Raw genomic sequence first — 22,162 nt, 5'->3', positions numbered from 1 at the left:
ATGTGGCGTCCCATATAAGTTTGGCTCCCCCGAACAAGAGAATCTCCGATTTGCCGGCGTTTACTTTTAGGCAGTGGTTGTGCATCCATTGGGCCATCTCGGAGAGACAGTTGTGAAGCTTTTTCTTTGTTGTCTCAGGCCCTTCATCCATTGCCACCATCAGCTGTGTATCATCAGCATAAGAGCATATGCCAATGCCCCACTTCCTTCCAATGTCGGCCAGTGATGAGATATAGACATTGAAAAGAGTGGGGCTCAATGAGGCCCCCTGGGGGACCCCACAGCCGATGGTGTTGGGTTTTGAGTGGAACTGACCCATATGCACTGCCTGGGTACGATTGCTCAGGAAGGATCGATTCCAGTTCAGAGCTGTTGATTGCACTCCTTTACTCAGGAGTGTGTTTAGCAGACAGTCGTGGGAAACCGTATCAAACGCCGCTGACAGGTCAAGCAGTATCAGTGCCACCGATCCCCCTTGATCAGTGGAGCATCTGATACTGTCCGACACTGCCAGCAACGTTGCCTCGGTGCTATTGTTAGCTCTAAAGCCGGTTTGAGATGGATTCAGGAGAGAGTTATCTTCCAGATACCGGGTCAGTTGTATATTGACCGACATCTCCAAGGCTTTGGAGAGATAGGGAAGCTGGGAGATAGGTCTGTAGTTCTCTGGATTAGAAATGTCGGATCCTGCTTTCTTCAAGAGGGGGGTCACGGAGGCGTGTTTTCAGGCCTCCGGGAAGGTAGCGGTGGTTAGCGACTTGTTGAAGAGTTGGGTGACAAGGGGGCAGAGCGTGGGTGCGATTTTGGAAAACACGAAGTGGGGGCAGGGGTCCGAGGGGGATCCGGATTTGACTGTGCTCAGTAACGCAATACCTCCTCTTCAGAGAGTAGTTGAAAACCAGTTAGACGAGGTGTATTGCCTAAGTCTAATTGGTCGTTGCGTCTCTCTGATGTCATTATGTGCTCGCCAGGGTTATCCGGCTTGCTAGGGGTATTTAGGGGAGTGAAGGTGGAGTATATTCTATTGATTTTATTGGAAAAGAAAGTGCTGATGCGCTCACAGGCCTCGGTTGAGGGGGTGAGGGTTTGTGAGGTGCTGGATGGTTTGCTAAGCTCCTTCACTATTCTGAACAGTTCTTTTGCTGAGTTGCTGTTCTCATGAATACGTTGAGTAAAATACGCCTTTTTTGCATCTTTAATGGCCGAGATGTATTGTTTCCGTTTGGTAATATAGTTTGCTCTCGCTTCACTATCTTTCATCTGTCTCCATAGATGTTCATTTTTTTGGCATTCCTTTTTGAGTTTATTGAGGTGAGGGGTGTACCATTTCTCGTTTGTGTTTTTTTTCCCCGATAGTTTGTCTAGCGTTTGCCGGATTCCGGCATCTAATAGAGCGACATCTTTACAGACGGGAGAATCATCCGCCGGTGTGGTGGCTGTCTCAAGAAAATAGTTTTGAAAGTTTGATTCATTAATTAGCCTCCAGGCTCTGCTGGACATGTGCGGGGTAGTTCTGGGCTTCGGATGTTTCCCGGGGAGTTTAAATGAGAAGGATACCATGGAGTGGTCGGACCAGGATAGGGGTAGGATTTCTTTAATATCGGTCGACTCAATGTTGGTGAATAGTAGGTCTAAGGTATGGCCAGCTGAATGTGTAGGGCCCACTATCCACTGCTTCAGTTGTAAAATTCCCATGTCGTATTCCAATTGGGAGGATCCAGGGGCACCCGCTTTTTCATAATGGATGTTGAAATCGCCGACTACCATATAGTTTTTGTTTTTCAGACAAAGTGGTAGCAGTTGGTTCAGTAGTTTGGCTCTTAAGCTAGCTTGTTGCCCTGGGGGGTTATATATGACCGCTCCGGCTATAATGGTAAGACCTTCAAAAAGTACTTTGAAAGGTAGGGTCTGATGTTCGGTATAAACAGTTGTAGGTTCGGCAAGGCACGTTAGGTGATCCCTAAAGATCACAGCGACTCCGCCACCTTTTTTTTTGCCCGGTCTGTCTTGTTTAATAATTTTGTAATTAGAGGGGAGGGCATTTGCTAGGTCTGGACCACTGGTTTCAGATAGCCAGGTTTCGGTAATAAAAACCAGGTCTGGGGAATTTGATGTCAGTAGATTTAATTTAATTTAATTTAATTTCTTGTAAAGCGCTAACAATCATCCAGGGTAGGATATCACGGCGCTATGATTGCTAAAGTGCATGTGACGTAGGTATGAATCCAGTTAGATTATTCTAGGTGGGGGAAGAGGAAAGATTTTAGCTGTTTCCTAAATGCCAGGTGGCATTCTGTAAGTCAGAGGGCTGTAGGTAGTTTGTTCCATTTGGTAGCAGCGATGTGAGAGAAGGCACGCTCGCCCATCCTGGCTCTCTTTACCCGGCAGGTTTTTGCACGAGCCAAGAATTGAGAGCGGAGGTTCCTAGTGGGAGCGTAGAACTGAATCCTATTTCTAAGGATGAGGGGACCAGTTTTGTGCAGTGCTCTATGAGTAATACACATCATTTTAAAAGTTGCTCTTTGCTTCATTGGTAACCAATGGAGATCACGCAGACAGCTCTTGGCTGAGTCATATTTCCTTTTCATACAAATGGCCTTGGCCGCTGCGTTCTGCACCATTTGGAGCCTGGTGAAGAGATACTCTGCCATGCCTACGAACAGGGAGTTTCCGTAGTCCAGCCCAGATGTCCAGGGCGTGTCTAGGTAGGGATCTGGCATTAAAATATAGACATTTCAGTGCCAGATGGTTTTGGTTTTTCCCGATGATTGTGAGATGGTCAGTTGGGGTTTGACCCACGCTAGACCAACGGCAGGCGAGGCAGGAAATGGGTCCATAGGATGAGCCAGGTCCGGTCTGGGAGCACAGATGAGTTTTTGTATTCGTATTAACTTTGTTAATGGCTAGCAGCTCACTGCGCGAGTAACGGATAGGTAAGGGCAGAGTTGGGGTAGAACCGATAGGGGGTGTAGCCCCTAGTCCCGGTCGGTCGCGGACGGGCGCAGACGGGCTTGCCTTAGGCGCGCCTTCGGTGTGCAAACGTCTCGCCCGCTGCGCTCGCCCGCTGCGCGACCGGAATATGCACATGGTTTATACCACTGCGGGGGGGTGGATCGACTTGGGGGCGTGGCCTAAAAGGGGGCGTGGCCTCTGCTCGTGGCGAGGGCGCGAAGGAGTAATGGAGTTTACCGTGCAGCATCAGCGCTGGCTCTGCTGTGACTAACTGCTGGTTCCAGGTGAGTGATTAAAAAGTACACAAGTAATCTGTGACAGTTTGAAATTTTAAAATAACACAAGTAAATCTGTGACAATCAAATTTTAAAAGAAATGCCTCGCTCCCGGCTTCCGCCTCAGGAGCACAACTCTAAGTTTTGCCTGGCGTCCAGAATCGGCGTCTTTTGTAGGAGTCGGCTTGGGGGCGTGGCCTAAAAGGTGTGTGGCCTAAAAGGTAGCGCCTCTGCTCCTGTGGAGGGCGCGAAGGAGTAATGGAGTTTACCGTGCAGCGTCAGCGCTGGCTCTGCTGTGACTAACTGCTAGTTCCAGGTGAGTGATTAAAAAGTACACAAGTAATCTGTGACAGTTTGAAATTTTAAAATAACACAAGTAAATCTGTGACAATAAAATTTTAAAAGAAATGCCTCGCTCCCGGCTTCCGCCTCAGGAGCACAACTCTAAGTTTTTCAACTTAACTATTTCAGAGTGTATGTTTGGGGATACAATATACATTTGCACACTGATCACAAACCATTGATCAAGATCCTCTCTGCCTCCAGCCTGCAGAATGCTTCCCCCAGGCTCAGTAAGATGTCTGTCAAACTGCTGGACTACAACTACACAGTCGAGTACTGGCCTGGAGTTAGGAACAAAGTAGCTGATATCTTAAGCAGGTTACCCTTACCCCACGACGAAGTCATAAATGACCACGAAGATGCGGAGAAAGTAGCAGACCTAGACGGGATCTCGGTGGAGGCGTGGAAAAGACATATGTCAAAAGATCCCACCCTACGGACATTGTGCAAATATATCAACAGCTCCTGGCCTGAGAAGAAGCGTCTTGATGAAAATGCCAAGGTCTATTGGGAAATTAGAAATATACTAAGTCTGGATAAAGGGGTATTGTAAAGAATAGGTAAAGCAATAGCCCCCGCCACGCTCAGAAATAAAATCCTCAACTTATACCACAAAGGTCACCTAGGTATCTCAAAAACCAAACAAAGAGTCAGAACCAGTTATTGGTGGCCCGGAATCGACAAGCAGATCAAAGTCCTGATTAGAGACTGCGTGAACTGCAATGACTCGGACAAGAGTCTGAAAACTTCCAGGGTTCCTCTGTTTCCCCTCAATCCTCCCACAATACCATGGGAGAGGATAGGTTTGGACATCAGCAGGCCCATTGAACGTTTTGATGGAGTGATCAAGTATATTCTGGTGGTCATGGGTCACTTCTCCAACTGGCCGGTGATAAAATTCGTATCAAGTACTGACAGTTCTTCAGTCATCTCATTTCTAGACAAGCTGTTCTTGAGTGAAGGATTACCCAAATTCTTGCTCACCGATAATGCCCTCAATTCTCCTCCGAGGCATTCAAATCATTCTTAGAAAGAAGTTGTATCACCCATCTCACCACCTCACTCTACCATCCTGAGGTTAATGGCCTCATTGAACGATTCAATCGAGTCATTAAAGGGCATATACAACTATCCTGGAATGCCAACCTCAACTGGGAAGCGGAAGTATTCAAACTCATTTGGGCATTTAGGATTCCACCATGTGCCAGCCCTAATGAGGCACCCTTTGTCCTAATGAGGAGCAGACAACCCCTGAGCAAAGACCTAGGATGGATGCCCGCTTCCAAACAGATTGAGTGGTCACCTGAAACCATCAGAAACAACATAGAAAAGACGCAAATGTGCTATAAAGATTGGTACGACTCCAGACATGGTGTCAAAGAGCATTCGTTCAAGCTTGGGGATCAGGTCAAAGTTTGCATTGAAAGGAAAGTCAGGAAGGGAGAAAGCAGATTCACCACTCCCCAGCACATCAACAAACTGTACAACAACGCTGCCAGACTCAGTGATGTCAAAGTATGCCACATGAACAGATTTTCCAAATGTCATTCTACTGGAAAAGAGCCAAACCAATATCAGCCCTATAGTGCTAATAGAGATGGTCAAGTCTATGCCAGCACAACAGTACCTGTAAAGATTTGTGGATTGATTACGACGCACCTGAAAGGGGTCACAGTTCCAGGGCCTATAACAATAGGGGGAGGAGGGTCCCACAAATGAAGATGTGCAAGATCACAGTCCTCCACCCACCTCTGACTCCACAGAGTGTCACACATCGGACCAGCTTGATGATATCAGCTCGCCCGCTACTGGGTTTGTTCAGAGTGGTGAGGTGATTCACATTCTGATCCTGATGTTGCATCTGACAGTCAGGGTCTCAGGGATAGTTTGGATGGACCCATATCGATCCCCATTCAGACACTGAGGTCGTGTCAGACCATCACACTCTCAGACGAAGGTTTGGCATAACCATCAACAAACCAAACGTTTTAATAATTTTGTTTGTGAATAGTTGTTAAACATTCAAGAGAGGAAGATGTGTTGTAATTTATTCATATGCAATGTCACGCGCTGCTGCCAGCACGGGACAGTAACTTTTCACAGGCTCTCCTGCACGAGAGCACCCATTGTTATTCACCCCTTCCCATTGGCTACCCCAACATTCCACCCTGCCCTCTCCTCTCCTTCCCTGCTCCCAACTGTCATAATGATATTGTAGTTCTGACTTCTAACCGCACTCCGTGTGGGACTGTAAGGAATAAACTTAGAACCCTTCTTACTGCGTCTGCTTCATTACCACAACCACCACTATTCACTTTGTATATAGATACCATGTACATTGAGGTACTATCTGCTTCCAGGATGTCCTCAGTATTGAGAACTGAAGATCAACTTGCTCAAGTGAATATTTCCACTCTCTTTCAGGACTCATAACTCCTTGCAGGCACAGCTTAACTTGATGGAAAGTTACTGTCAAAAGCAATCACAGGTTTATTCCCTCCATTTCACATATGTATTCGTTGGTTTAACTGTGAACAATTACACTGAACGTGATGGCTTCATCTAGAAATAAATATACTTGTCACTTTCTCACTGTCTTACTATGAGGCTGAAAACTTTTACTTAAGAAATGCCTGTAATGTATTGGATAATCGCTGGTTGGAATCATCCTGGAACACCCACCACCCCCTTCTTATAAAAGCAAGTTGTGGTATGAATTATAGATGTACTAATTTTAAATGGATGCAAATGTGAATAGGTTTCCCAAGTTTAACTGGTCGCCTAGAAGCAGTCTAGATGCATGTTTGTAGTCTGCCCCTACACAGATCAAGGTATCCTAGAAATGAATGTAACCACAAGCTACTTTGATCTAAGATTCAAAGCAGGATGTGAGTTTGTTAACGTTTTAGGAAGTGAGCAGTAGCCTGTGAGAAGTTCTGTTGGAGGACTTAAAGCTGATAGTGGATGGATCACTTGGGGCCATATGTATCAAGCAAATTCGCATTTGCAAAGGCCTAAATGGTATGTATAAAGCAAAATCTGGTGCAAAACAAGGAATTGCAAAATTTGCGATTCCTTATTTTGCAATTGCATTTAAGGAATCGCAAATGTATGAAGCTAAAAAAATTAGCAAAATGTCCTTAAGGAATCGCAAATTACCACCAACTTCTAGTTGGTGGTAAGTTGCGAATTCCTTGAAAAATGCACATTTTTGCATTTTTCAAAGTGCCATGTGACGCACATACATGCCCTTAGGGCATGTATGTGCGCCACATGTGCACCCATGCATATTTTAGGGGTGCAACCCCTGCAACCCCTGCAGCCCCTGCAACCGCTGCAACCCCGGCACCCTTGAAATTATTCTCAATTTGCGATAAGCAAATTGCGAATCGCAAATTGAGAATAACTTCCTATTCATTCCTGGCCCATAGAAATGAATGGGAAAGTATTCCTTAATTGCAATTCGCAATTTGCTAATCGCAATTAAGGAATTTTAAGAAATCGCAAAAAAAATGCGATTTTGTACATACATACCTATTTGCGATTCTCAAATAGCGATTTCTTAAAAATCGCTATTTGAGAATCACAAATCAGGTTGATGATACATATGGCCCTTGGACGTTAAACAATGGTGTTATAAACCACAACCTCCATTCTTTTAAAGAGTGTTAGTTATTGGCAATCGGGCAGGACTACGGACAACGACGTTCTATTGCTAGACTGCACCAGAACATTGAGCTCTAGCCAGCTCTGAACAGCTCAGCTCACCTTTTTCCCTTTTCCACCTTTTTTTTTAAATTAAAAACAACGTAAAGCGTTGTGAGAATGTCGCCTTTCCAAAGTCACTGATTCGTGCTAATGATCTACTTTTCAGGCGTTCCTAACGTTCAGCAGAACCTGTTGTCATGCCACGTGCTTGTTTGTCATGGGAATATGCTCAAATGCCATCAAGTGAAGCTCACGTGGCCTTTTTGTTTCATGACATCCATTGTATCCACGGACAGCACAGTCTCGTTACATGGTGTAAAATGTCCTTTTTGTTTAACTACTGCAGAGCAAACACAATGGCCCAAATATAAAAGGAGAGAGAGGAATGTTATCTAAAACGCCATCATATGGAGGCACACACAATGGGAAAGGTAAGAGAAAATGTTACATTTTTTTGGCTGTGCTTCTGAAAAATAAATCTTGATGAATTGCCTTAAAGAACGTTTTTTGTATTGAAATCCGAGGCGAATACATTCAGAAATGCGTTTTTCACCTCAGGGGCATTCTTGCTCCAGATATTGTTTTGCATATTGGCATGGTTTTGAATCTGTTTTTATTTCATTGTGGATTAATGCTTGGTTTCAACATAAGTAAACAATAGACGAATGTCGGATTTATTCAGTTTGTATAGATGGAATAAAGTGCCCTCTGCCGTACATTAGAAGGATATTGAACATGACCATAAAGAGGAACGAGACGGAGGGCCGGTTGCTTCCTAAAGTCCTGGCACTCCAAAGTGTCTTGCAATATCTTTTTAATGTACAGAATATGGTATTCTATTATTTATAATATATGGTCGCCATATCACCCATTGCACAAACCCCTTAACTCCTTATGAAAGATACAAGGATTGCAGACATTAAGAATAAAAGTGCAATCTGCAGTGTGAAGTTGAACACCAAAACACATCAAGTAATTTGCTGCAAAAGCATATTAAAATAAAAGTAATGTAAATAAGATAAAAAGCCGTAGCTCAGAATGAGTATTAGCATGTGAGATTATTTGTTTCTTGTAATAAACTATAGTATGGTATAGCACTTGCACTTTAGCTAACAACCAAAGTGGTCCTATCAATATTGCCTGGTTTTAATCATGTATGTAAAGCTATATTTTTATTTTTGGGGAATTTTTTAAAGATTTTAATTACTCATATACAATAAACTATGACTTGACATATAGTATGATTTTTTTTTACATAAATCTCTCTTTTGTGCTGATAACTGTTCATTTTATAAAACAGATCAAAAGCCAGAAAAGTGTGTTAACTGCAGTTGCAATGATGCTCTGTGACATGCCTTTCACATTGGCTTCTGGCTTTCACCTTAGGCATTGTAACGTCACAACTACAGTTTAATAAGCTGTTATAGTTCAGCATGTACATTATTTTGTTATTACAGGTGACTACAGACATCACAACTCAACTGTAATAAAGAAATTAGAAAAAGATTATATACTGGTATTGAAGACTTCTATGTATCATAATGATTGTTGTACATATTTTTCAACTCACTTTCAGATAAAGGACCATGTCATCAGACCTCAAGGCAAGGCTTAGGACACATTTTCAAGTTTTAGCAGTGACATAACATTAGTCCCTGGGGTGAGGGGCCCCCAAGCTCCAGGATGCCTCCTTTGGCACTGTGCACATGTGGTGTGCCCCTGGCGTCGTGAGAGCTACCGACTGTCCAGAGCATGCCCTCCCCCATGTACTTAGCAAGCGCACTCACTTTTCGTTATGCCACTACGTTCAAGACCTTTAATTAATAACACGCAAAAGGACTGAAGGCATCCAACCTATCAAGTGTAGAGCATTTTAGCTAGCCACTCTTTACTTTCCCAGTATTTGCTGTCCTACAAAAATATGCTCCTTCATTTCTTATTCATGATAAGCTTGCTATTTAAGCCCTATCACCTGCTGGCAGATTCTATATTCAAATTTCACTTGCCATTTTCTAAATTAAAATTGACCTTACCATGTCCTCTTGTACTATACTGTGCCTTATTTCCAGCTCAGCAGGAATCAATGGTAAATGGCTGGCAAGACTCTTCCCCCTACCACACCCCACTCCTGGTTCTCTCCGTGCCTATATGTATTTGCCATCTCTTAATAAAGATGGATACATCCAAACCATATTTCTCACAGCACTGAACATCTTGGCAAGCACCAATACCCATGTATCACTTTTTCATGTATGTATGTCAACAGAGATCTCATCCAACTACTTTCCAAGGCATTGCTCACTTTACTCTCTCACATTAGGGAGAATAGATATAAATGGATTTCCATTCAATTGTAATTGTATTTCAGATCCAAATAATGTGTAAAAGTAAATAAACCCAGTTCCCATTGGAATCATTGCTTCCAGGGTGCGGTCACTTGTCACATTACAGCTTTGGCCCAAAACCAAGCCAACCACAATGGAGAAGGTAAATCTCAGCAGGGCAAGACTGCAGGAGGTGTCTGAGGAGGGAGCGTTGTCATTGGATGGCTTTAGGTTGAAGCCACAGTGAAGATTTCTACGTTCGGACTTAGTCACTGAAATGGATGTTGAAAATCTCCTGCCGTATGAGGCAAAGGGCTTTGGCTGAAGACAGTTCCATGAGGCTGGATACGTGTTTGGCAGAGGACAGATGAAAGGGATTTGCTGCTTCTGAAAATGGCTTAGTGGGAATGGTCCTGAAATCAATCTGACTGGAGATGCACCTCAGTTGGATAAGCAAACGGGTTGGTCCTAATTTCCATCCTGGTTTTCAGAACAGTTTTAGGCCAACATTTTCTAATTCCTCAGGACTGGTGGAGCACCTCTTGGGGGTTCAAGACTCTCTCAGTGACGCTGGGTCCAGGTATGGGTTCAAGATGGTGGGAGTCTTTTATGTCCCAACTGCTCTAAACAGAAGGCCAGAAAATTAGCCCTCGGACTAACCTCTGAATGTCTTGGGTACAGATGAAGATGAAGCCCGCAGCAGCAGGGCTGGCTACTTAGGGTTCACGGGAGGCTCCAGGCAGCAAAACAATCCTAGGTACAGCAGCAGTATTCTGGCACAGAGCACCACATGTCACAGAAACAGCATCCTCTGATACTTCTTCCACAGGTCCAGTAGTGAACTGAAGGTCCTATTTTTATACCCTGGATCCCTTCTTTTGGAAGGTGGGAGAAGCTTTTGGAAAGGTTCTTTGAAGTATATGGAATTTCCAGACTCTCCTGTCCTGGCTCCAATCTGGCTGAAGTGACATTACAGGGTTGTAAGGCCCTTTGTTTGAAGGCAGGGTGCAGGCTGTTCAGTTGTAGAAGGTGTTATCATTAGCTCTGACCCCATCTTGCTGGCAGATGATGCATTGAGGCACACCTAATCCTTCTATTGTGTGACTGTCTGAGAGGAATTCACAAAGCGCAACTGCCAGCTACACCCAGTCATGTGACCCAAAACAAGCTGCAAGCACAAAAGGCTGAGGGCAGGAAAATGTCAACTTTCTCGAAGTGGTATTTTCTTGTAATGAAAAAAACAACTTTACCATTAAATAGGTTTTATCATTAACAATGTCATAAATACCAGACATGACATAGCTACCAGCTCCCATTTGGAAATTACTGCTTATTAAATGTAATAAGGAATCCCCTATGTTATCCTATGAGAGAGGTAGGCCTCACAGTAGTGAAAAACTAATGTAGGAGTTTTTCACTACCAGGACATGTAAAACTTAAAAGTACTTGTCCAATTATTTATTTACATCACATCCTACCATAAGGGCTATCTTGGGCATAACTTAGGGGTGAGGTATATGTAATAAAAAGGGAGTTTAAGGCTTGGCACGGAGGTTTAAACATTTTAAGTCGACATGGCAGTTTAAGATTGCCTCATGCCCTCCGGGGTTGAACACTACATCTGTGCCTTGCACAACTCTTTAGAGGGTCCCCCCTTCTACTTGCCATCCAGCAAGTTCAGGTATGTCACCAAGGGAGGCAATGTCCTCAGTGGGCTTCAGGGCAACCTCCTTTGGTGCCCCATACTCCTCGGGATGGTAGACATTCAGGGGCTGGGTTCCCACACCCCTGGTATTTCCCTCTCTTTGCAGCTGTCTGGGTAATTTTTCCAGGTTCCAGACTTCCCTTGAGACTCTTCCTGGGCAGCCATGGACATGAAAGTTGCACAAATTCACTCAGGCAACCCCACCGTTTGTAGGTGTGACCTGAGCTCCACTTCCTTCCAGGTACTGTGCTCCAGGTCATTGCCAAATGAACAATCCACTGGCATGGCAGGGCTCACTGCAGCTTTCAAAAGACCTGAGACCCCCCTCCAACTCAAACAAGGACCTCTAGCTTGTGACCCTCACGGTTGTTAGCTACTACAACCTGGGAGGAATATATTGGGTAAAATCTGCTCTGGAGCTATCAGCTGACTCCGCTCCATAGTCATACTGCCTTCTGTGTTCCTCTGAGCCTCAATATTGTGCCCATTAATGCTGAACTATTGCCTATACTTTGAGGTATTGGAAGGCACAGGGGTTTTAGGCACCATCTCCACCTCACACAGGGACACAAGTGTAACCTCAGTAACTCCCCCACTGACTAGGGAAAACTCCTCACCAAGCACTATACTTACCACCCTTAGTGTTTTACCTCCAGTGGGAAGAGGAGTTATTTTTGGACATTTGGGATTCCCCTTGTAATGCCCTTCTCAAAGCACTTGGAGGAGTAGTTCTGACTCCTGTCAGGGAAGCTTCTTTTCTGTTGGCCGGAAAGGGAATGGGGCTCTTCCCCTGAGAGTTATTTTAAGGGCCTTGAGATAACTTCTTTTTATCTCCCCCCTCTTTATTCTGATGGTAATCCTGACCACTGTTTTGGGAGTCCCCCCTCCAAATACCTTCTAGGATACTACTGCTGACTCAAAGGTCTGCTTTCTCAGCAAGCTTCCTGGGGTTAGTCAGCTTGCTATCTACTAGGTGCTGGCACAGCTCTATAAAACAAATATCAAGCGTGTGCTCCCTCATGATTAGGTTATACAGCGCATTGAAATCATCTACCTTTCAGCCCCTTATCAAGCTCTTCAGTGCCTTGCTAGATTAATCAATACAATCCACCCAGGACTGAGTGGGAAGTTTGTGTCTCCCCATGAATTTCTGCTTATATCTTTCAGGGTATTTATGAAGGAACAAAATGTCCCTTTCAGAGAATTTTTTATAACAATACATAGAGAAAACAATTAATTTCTATAGCAGCCTAGAATATGATCCTATACTCAGTAGTTTTAATGAATATTCAGAAAAAAGCACAACGCCAAAAACGGCTTGCGAGTAAAACAGGAGAACTTATATAAACCCTGACATTTACAACACAAGGTGCCACAAATATTGAATTCGCACCACGTAATTTCATATAGTATCTGTGCTATTCATATCTCAATAAAACACATTTGAAATCGTCATGGTGTTTTTTTGGTCGACAATGTTTCGATCCCACATTGAAATATGGGGATCATCATCAGGACTTAGAATATATGCCTGAGGGAAAAAATCCCTGTCACAAAGCAACAATATATGTAAGCCAGAAGGTAAGAATGGAAAAGAAATAATAAATAAAGAAAAAGGAGAAGAAACAAATTAAATTATTAGAGCGAGGGAAGGTAAAAAGGGGAAAAACAAAATGAGAATCAATAAAATTATAGAATGTAATTAATTTGACGGTCTCTCATACCATGCATGGACGTGCAACCAGTGATTGTGAAAGTAAAATTGCTGTCTATGTCCCTGTGCGGCATGCTCGAAGGTGAATAAACGCCTCTGTGTATAATCTGCCCAATTTACTAATTATTAATAGCCGAAATTACGTGGTGCAATTATGCTGCAATGATGCACTGACCTGTTCATAGGTGCAACCAAATAGGCAATTGCTTACAGAGTGCTACCACGAGTACGTCAGTAGTCAAATGAACGCAGCCTGGAAGGTGAAAGAAAATCATTGAGATAACCGTGTGAGGGTCTAATAATACAACCAATCGGACATAACAGAGCTCCTTACCAGCTCAGCAATGCAGAATCACATCACGAGCTACAGTGAAACAACAAGGTTGTACAGGTATAGTTAGGCTACTGGGAAAAAGAGTGGTGGGGAGGAAAAAAGATAAAGTGGAATGAAGATTGCTGCCAAATAAAATAATGCAAAAAAACCAAAATGATTCCTGCAATGCGGCTTTACCTGGTTCACAAGAAATGACGCAATGCTTTTGCCTAAATGATCAGGCAGGGGGAATCACTGCGACCCGTAGCACAGATCAATTCCCTGAGGGACTCAAAGTCACAAAATTGCAGGTCTCAGCCAGAAGTGATGTGCAGTTCTTGGCAGCGAAGTGAGACGTCGTGGTTATGAGCAGCAGTGGTGTGCGGCTCTCAGTAGGAAGTAGTCACAATCAAGTGAAAGCCGACAAATAGACGACTGGGATTTGGGTGTAATGTGGATAGGAGTGGTCCTGGATGGAAAAGTTGGCGGCCATCCTGGAAATGAAAAAGATATTAGAAAAGAGGGGTAAGATGATGGGCGGGAAGAAAATGAAAATAGTAAAGGAGGGGAAACAAGGATGGGATAGGTCCAAAAGATATATTACATTTGGCAGTACACATGGTATCATGTATCCAATATATTGGATATAGACAGTTGGCGCAATTTCAACACAGCATGTAAATACAAAACTTTACTTGCCATGTATATTCATCTTTCAAAAAATCAGTTTGACAAGTCTGAAGTAGCTAAAAATTGAGACATAAAATTGAAGGTCAGAGTGTCAGAACAGCAGGAAAAGTAAAAAGGGAAACAATAAATTCCCCAAAAAAGTCAAATTATTCAGAAGGCAAATAGGATGATTATAACAGATTTGTCCAGTCCTCTGACTTATAGCCCATTCTGAAGGCTCTTGGTTCAAAGAATCCATTTAAAATCTTCTTTATTCAGGAGCGGGTTGATGTCAGCATCTCTGGATGGGGGTTTAATCACTGTAATCACTTGCCAGCGCAAGTCATCCTCTGTGTGGACTTTTAGTTGAAGGAGATCTACCAATGGGGTGCCTTTCACTTTGCAGCTGATTTGACTTCTGTGTTGGCAGATGCATACTTTTTGAGTTGTTTGTCTGATGTAGATCAGTTGGCAAGGACATATGATGGCTTATATAACATTCATAATGTTACAGATTGAGAATTGATTCAATACAATGTTAACACAGTTGTAAGTAAAGTTTTTGTTGTCAGAAGTGAATGGGCAGACACTGCAATTGCCACATTTGAAATGCCCTAAATGGGGTGGTAGAACCCAAATTTCAGGTAAGGTTTGCAACGGTTTGATTAAGGGGAGGCTAGCTTTTATTAAATATTCTTTGATACCCTTATTTCTACCCAATGCGAAAAGTTTTTTTTCAATTTGCAATTCACCCGCATTAACAACTGGCCAATGTTTGTGTGTGCACTTCTTGACTTGATTGGATACTGGGGAAAAGGTGGTGACACAAACCATTCAACTGTTTTTAACTTCTATCACAGATTTTGGGGTCAGTAGTTTCTCTAATGGGCAGTACCAAGCTCTTTTCATTGACTGTTTGACCAATTGTTTAAGATAGCCCCTAATCTGTAATTTGGTAACAGAACTTTGGCTCCAGTAAAACAATCATATTTATGAGAGGAGTTCCTCCTATGCCAGGAAAATTGGGAGAATGGTGGAGAACCACGAAGAGCACGAGGATGACGACTAATGTATGACAGGACAGTATTCGTTTCCTTGGGTTTACGGAATAATAATGTAAAGAGACCGTCTGTGGCTATCTTCTCCTTCCCTTTATTTTGAGAAATATTAGTGTACAAAGACTCAACGTCTAGTGTACACAAGATGGTGGATTTAGGGTCAAAAGGTACATGTTCAATTTTGATAATCATGTCCATAGTGTCCTTTATGTAATAGGGTGTAGTGAGCACAACATTTTTAATGAAGAGATCAACATATTTTCCAAGAGGTTTCAATATGGAGCCACACTCAGAAACAGTTAAGCGACCTGGTAGGGTGTTCATATCTTTATGTATCTTAGGGAGATTATATATAACAGGTGTCCTAGGGGAACTTTGGTTCAAAAATGTACATTTGTTTGCTAACAGGAAACCTTGTGCTTTACCTGTTTCAGTGAGGCTAAAGATACTCCTTTGTATATCTTTTGTGGGGGCTGTGTTCAGCCTAAGGTAGTGGTAATTATTGGAACGTTGCCTAGAGATGTTTGCTTTGTAGCTCCCAATGTCCTGTATAACCACGCAGCCACCTTTACCTGCTGGTTTGATAATCATTATGTTTTTCTATTTTAGACTGGTTAGTGCTTGTTTTTCTGTAATGGGAAGATTGTGTGGAGAAAGTTGTGTTTGTGTTCCAGAAGTGTAATTTCTTTCAACATTAGTCTCTCCAATGTATGTATCTCTGGCGGTATACAACTGCATGGTGGATTGAAAGTGGATGGTGGTCGGAATTGAGTGTGAGATGAACTAGGGAGATATGGGTTAGCCATACAGTATGCATGTAGGTGGATCTTCCAAAAAACTCTAAGTATTTCCGTTTAGAGTTCGATAAAGTTGATTCTTGTAGTGGGGCAAAGTATAGTCCTCTGCTGAGTAGGGTAGTCTCTGCTCTAGAGAGTAGGTGGCTCGATAAATTGAAAATAGGTACCATTGGGGCAATGTAAGGTAGTGTATTGACAGTCATAGTATCAGTCAATGTGTTGTCAAGGGTAGTGCGTGACTCTATCTGTAATATTTCTGTTGTGTTTGGCGTTCCCCTGGGACACTGTACCAACTTGTGTTTAGCCCTATACCTGGGCTGGTGGACTGTCTTGGCCTTGCACTAAAAATTTCGATCAGCATTTGAACTGGTGCCTTCTGATATATTGTAGTTATCTGATGATTCGCAAGCGGTGTCTGAAACAGTTACCAGGGTATTTTCTTTATTATGTCTACCCCAAGGGTGGCAGTAATTTGGTCATGTGTATGTCCGGTTGTTAAAGAAATTCTCAGAAATATATGGATAGATTCTCTCTGTCTTGTAATTCTTAATTTCTCTCCTTACTTTAATTGTTTTTTGGTCTTGTTCTATTCGGCAGAACTCTTTTGAAGCGTTCTCATTTTTTTCAAATAAGCTTTTGGTGTCTGGGATTGAACTGGACTCCCTTATCTGTTTCACGAGATCCTCAATTGCTTCACAGAGTTTCTTGTTATGTTTAATTGGGGTGTCGATCCCCAGTACCATCCAATGTCGAGAGCAAGTGGTACCTATATAACTGAAACCATTCATATCTTTTTTATCCTCAGTGAAAACACTCAGGAAATTCCTAACTTGTAGGCCTAATGCGATAGTATCTGCTTTTAGGTATTCTGTTAGCATATGAATCATCAGCTGTAGTCTAACCAGTTTCTTTTTACCCTTTTCCAATTGGTCAGCAAGGCTAGAATTAGCTGGTTCAGCTGAGTCAGAATTATATGTGAAAAGTGAAGGGCCTTCTAGTATTGTTTTGATATAGCCATCTGAAGATAGAGGTGTGTGGCATGTCATAATTAAGGTCAGGCAGAAGAGAAGGGAAAAGGAAAGAAAAAGGGGAATCAAAAAATTGAGAAACAAAAAAAGGAGAAAAAATGGGGGAAGGGAATAACAAGAAAGGGGGAAGAAACCACTAGTTATATAGCAGATAGAATCAAAAGAACATATTCAATTCTTTCAACCCTTGCAATCCAGCCATTGTGCACAAACATGTTATCATACACAAGGGCACCCAAGGATGTGACAGGGACCATGGGAGTAGTTATTTATAAAAGAACAAAAGGTCCCTTCCAGAGAATTATTTATAACAATACATATATAAAACAATTAATTTCTATAGCAGCCTAAAATAGGATCATATACTCAGTAATTTTAATGAATATTCAGAAAAAAGCACAATGCAAAAAATGACTTGAGCGAAAAACGGAACAAATTATATTAACAAAAACTCTGACATTTACAACAAGGTGCCACAAATATTGAATTAGCACCACACAATTTCATATAGTAACCATGCTATTCATAGCTTACTAACACATTTGAAATAGCCATGGTGCTTTTAAGTCGACGATGTTGCGATCCCTCATTGGAATATGGGGATCGTATTCAGGACCTAGAATTTATGCCGGAGGGAAGAAATGGATGTCACAAGGGCACAATATAAGGAAGCGAGAAGATAAGAAGGGAAAAAAAATAAAACTAAAGGAGAAGAAAAAGAAAAGACACAAAATAAAAGAATTAAAGGGAGAGAGAAGGGAAAAAGGAGAACAACCAAAATGAGAGTTCATAAAATTGTAGAATGTAATTAATTCATTGGTCTCTCATATCATGCTCGTCCGTGAAGAACAGAAGTGAAATTGCTGTCATTGTGAGGCATGCTCGAAAGTGAATAAACACCTCTGTGCGCAATCTGTCCAATTTATTAGTTATTATTAGCCGAAACTAGATGATGCAATTATGCATTATTGACGCGCTGACCTGTTCAAGGGTGAAACCAAAAAGCACTTGCTTGCAGACTACTACCACGAGTCTGTCAGTGGTCAAATGAAAGCAGCCTGGAAGGCGGAAGAAAATTAGTGAGATAACCCTGTGAGGGCTCTAATAATACAACGAATCAGACATAACAGAGCTTCTTATCAGCTTAGTAATGCAGATTCACGTCGTGAACTATTGTGAAACAACAAGGTTGTGCAGGTATAGTTAGGCTACTGTGAAAAAGGGGTGGGAGAAAAAAGGAAAATTGGAATGAAGATTGCTGCTGAATAAAATAATGCAAAAAAACAAAATGATTCCGGCATAAATTCCATGAGGGACTCAAGGTTGCAAAATCGTGGGTCTGGACCAGCAACAATGTGCTACTCTTGGCAGCAAAGAAGTCACATGCGAGTGAAAGCAGACAAATTTACGACCGGAAGTGGGCGTAATGTGAATAGGAGTGGTCCCGGATGTATATATTATATATTGGATATAGGTAGTAGGAGCAATATCAAGACAGCATGTAAATACAACACTTTGTTACTTGTCATGTATAAATGCAAACACCACAGTTGGACAGAATGCAGAACAATGACATTCACCCCATCGTTTTTTTGCTCACCATGCAATTCCAGTTTGAACCCAGCCATATACAAATCAGTCTTGACCCTGTGCCCCATGGGAACAGTTCAGCCCGAACTGCCAAGCCAGGTCCTCCCTGGACTGGAAACAAGCATCCTAGGACCGGATTCGGGCTTTCAGCCCTCATCAGCCAGGATAGCTTGATTCCAGTGGCATGGAGAGCACGGGACTCACGTCTGAGCATACCCGTACCACTAGGAGTGACAAATGCAAAAATAACAGTTGATGGACAGAATGCAGAACAATGTCATACATTTACCCCAGTACAGAGATCTGGGCCTAAATCCATAGTTTTTTTGCTCACCATGCCATTCCAGTTTGAACCCAGCCATATGCAAATCAGTCTTGACACTGGGGGTGAATGTTTTGCCAATGTACAACATTCCGTCCATCATCTTGTGTGTTTTACTGCTTGTCATGTATCTTCATGTTTCAGAAAATCAGTTTGGCAAGTCTAAAGCATCTAAAAATGGAGGAAACAACCATTACAAAGCAGTTATTACAACGCACTACCTTTACAACGCAGTCATTGCAACGCAGCTGCCTTTACATTGCATGCCATTACAATGCATGCTATTACAACAAATACCATTACAACGTATTATAAGGTAAGTAATGGGGATTTTTTAGCTTTAGGGTGGGTATGGGTTTGGGATAGTATTTTTACCCCTACACTATCCAACACTTACCCTACTGTTGCACTCACTGGAGTGGGAATGGTAATTTTTACCCCTACACTATCCAACACTTACCCTACTCTTGCCCTAAAAGTATTATGCATTGTAATGGTATGCATTGTAATGGTATGCGTTGTAATGGAATGCGTTGTAAATGTAGTTTCTAAAAATGCGTTGTGATGGCATGCGTTGTAAAATCATGCATTGTAATGGACGCTGCAATGTAAAAACCACGTTGTAAAGGCATGCGTTGTAATTGTTTTCTTTGTAAGGTCATATATTAAAAAATGGAGACATAAAATTGAAGGTCTAAGTGTCAAAACAGCAGGAAAAGTAAAAAGGGAATCATCAAATTCTAATGAAAAGTCAAATTATTTAGAAGAGGAATAGGATGATTCTAACAGTTTTTTCCAGTCCTCTGACCTATTTAACCCAGTCTGAAGGCTGTTGATGCAAATAATCCATTTAAACTCTTCTTTATTCAGGAGTGAGTTGATGTTCGAACCTCTGGATGGGGGTTTAATCACCATAATCACTTGCCAGCCCAAGTCATCCTCTGTGTGGCATTTTAGTTGAAAGTGTTCCTCCAGTGGGACACCATTCACTTTGCAGCGGATGCAGCTTCTATGTTAGCAGATGCATATGCATATCTTTCAGGGGTCAACACAAATTTCTTAACACCTTAACAAGAATGGCCTTCATAGGGGTGTATTATGTCTGGTCCTCTACCTCTAGTTTTAGGAGCGTGTCCCTCCCCACTGTGGGCATGTACCTCCACAAGCTACCAGAACTCTTCAGGAAGCCTGTGTACCCTTAGAGCCACCTCATATTAGAGATTCATTTGTCAATATTGTCTTTCTCCCTTCTCCAGCAGGCACTACAGGTATGTTGCCACCATTGCTGGTGAACTCCACCTATTTGGCTTGGATGTCTATGTTTCTAAATTTAACTTTGTGCCAACTTTGTGCCCACTTTGTGCCCTCCAACTTTAGTTGGCTAGTTCCAATTTGAGTTTCCTATCCTTTTCCTATACTCTAGTTCTGCAGGGACTGGCCTCTGGCAGATACCCTGTTCCCTTCTCCATCCTGAGTATCGGGGTATCCATGTTGTCTGCTGGGATAGGATGAGACTCTCCTTGAACACCTAGACCCTGGTCTGTGCCCTGCCTCTTTTTATCCGCAGACAGTGCTTCCCCTTCCTGATTGTCGTCCACCACATTCTCTCCTGAGGTGGCCTGTCATCTTTGTACCTCCTCAAAGGCCCTGAGGGCTACCTGCAGATTCAATTTGGTAACCTTTCCTTTTTTTCTGCCTTCAGTCACCCTGGGTGCAAGGCTTCAGCAGCTCAGGTCTGCTGTGGGTATCAAAATTACATACATCCATGATGCAAGAAGTAAAGGTTTGGGGCACTTACATTTGGATAACGGGGAAAAAGTCCATTAAAGAACTAAGTAAAAGTTTAAAAAACACATGATGGTCTTGCCTGTGGAGCAGTAGTGTACACATTAAGTCACTGTATGGCACTGCACAAACACAAGTCCTCTCCTCACCGCTGATTGCCAATGTTAGAAATGTGGTTTCTTGTTATCAGAGGTAAGCACCCTATCCAAGCAGAAAGCACAATCCTAGTCATGGTAAGTAAGATACACACTGTAAATTAGCCTCTACTCACCCTCCAGTAGCATGGCACATAGCAGTCAGGCTTAACTTAAAAGGCAATGTGTAAAGCATTTGTGCAACACTACAAACAGACAGTGAGAACACCACAAAAGGATGTCACACCAGGTTAGAAAAATGGATTGTATGTTTCTGAACATAAAAAGACCAAAACAACAATATTCCAATAAGTATTACTGGAGTTATGAATTTTTCAAGATTAAATGAAATTGTAGTGCCTAAAAGCTTAGAGCGCCAACCGGGGCTATCTGAGCACACTAGACTGGGGTAAATCCAAACATTCAGGAAAATTCAGGCCTATGGTAATGGAGTGCGGGTCAGATACAGGGACCAGCTTTGACCTGCTGAACAATACCTTAGACACATAGTCGTGGAAAAACTTGACTGAAGGTGATGCATCGGCACCGAGCCTCGCGCAAATTCGGAGATGCTTTAGAAACTGAAAACGGTGTGCCACGTAGTCAGCAATGCAGTGTCCATGGTCCTAAGCAGTGTTGATGAATTGAGGGAGATGTGCCGGTTCCAATCTGTGCAACACCATCAATGCTTGTGCTCTAGTTGTAGCAGCACATTAAACCCACTTCCAAGGACCCTGGACTGGATTGGTTGGCACCAATTGGTAGACAAAGTCGAGGTGCTGTTGCTGAATGAGTTGAAATCTTTGATGTCCCTGAGACTTAGAACAGGGGCCATCCAGCAAACCCCTGAAGTCACTTTGGGTTCAAGTGAGATGGTTCAAGGTCTTCCTCAGTCAGGGTAAATGATGGAAGGTACCAGGAAAGCCCAGCAGAAAATCAGTTCCTCCAGAGCATCAGCACAGCAGAGTGGCAGTCCTTTTAGCTGCACAGCAGTCCTTCCTTCTGGCAGAGTACTTCACAGGTCCAGGAGTGTAGTGAAGTGGTGGGGTCAAAAGTTCAGTTTTCATACCCAGTGGTGCCTTTGAAGTGGGGAGACTTCAAACAGGAGATTTGAATTGTAGAAATCCTCTGGTCCTGTCCTGGTTCCAGACCTTCTACAGGGGGTTAAGCAGTCCTTTGTGTGGGGAAAGGACACGGCCTAATCAGGAGTAAGTGTGAGGCTGTACCCAGCTCCTCCCTCTCATCCTGCCCAGGATGGCCCATCAGGTATGGATGGCCCATCAGTCACACATAAACTTTTTTTGTGTGTGGCTATCTAGAGGTAAATGCACGAGGCCCAGCTGCCACCGGACCCAGACATATATTAAAGGCAGGCATCATGCACACAGGGCAAAGAGCAGACAAAATGCCATCTTTCTAAAAGTCAATCACCTACAATAGGGGATG

General features: G+C 42.8%; 1 protein-coding gene across 2 annotated transcripts in view; it reads left to right on the top strand.

The window, feature by feature from the left end:
- The first annotated feature begins 7,621 nt into the window (after nt 1-7,621).
- The window catches only part of LOC144824622 (gamma-crystallin 1-like), a 164,234-nt gene continuing 149,693 nt past the window's right edge, over nt 7,622-22,162 (top strand). For both annotated transcript variants that reach the window (XM_078683677.1, XM_078683676.1), the window contains exon 1: nt 7,622-7,708. In XM_078683677.1, the coding sequence (XP_078539803.1) occupies nt 7,685-7,708 (24 nt within the window). In that variant the 5' untranslated portion in view covers nt 7,622-7,684. The remainder of the gene's footprint in view (nt 7,709-22,162) is intronic.

This window comes from Lissotriton helveticus, chromosome 3_1 (assembly GCF_964261635.1).
Source record: "Lissotriton helveticus chromosome 3_1, aLisHel1.1, whole genome shotgun sequence".
NCBI lineage: Eukaryota > Metazoa > Chordata > Amphibia > Caudata > Salamandridae > Lissotriton > Lissotriton helveticus.
The sequence above is the reverse complement of the archived record's forward strand: the minus strand, read 5'-3'. Positions and strand labels throughout refer to the sequence as shown.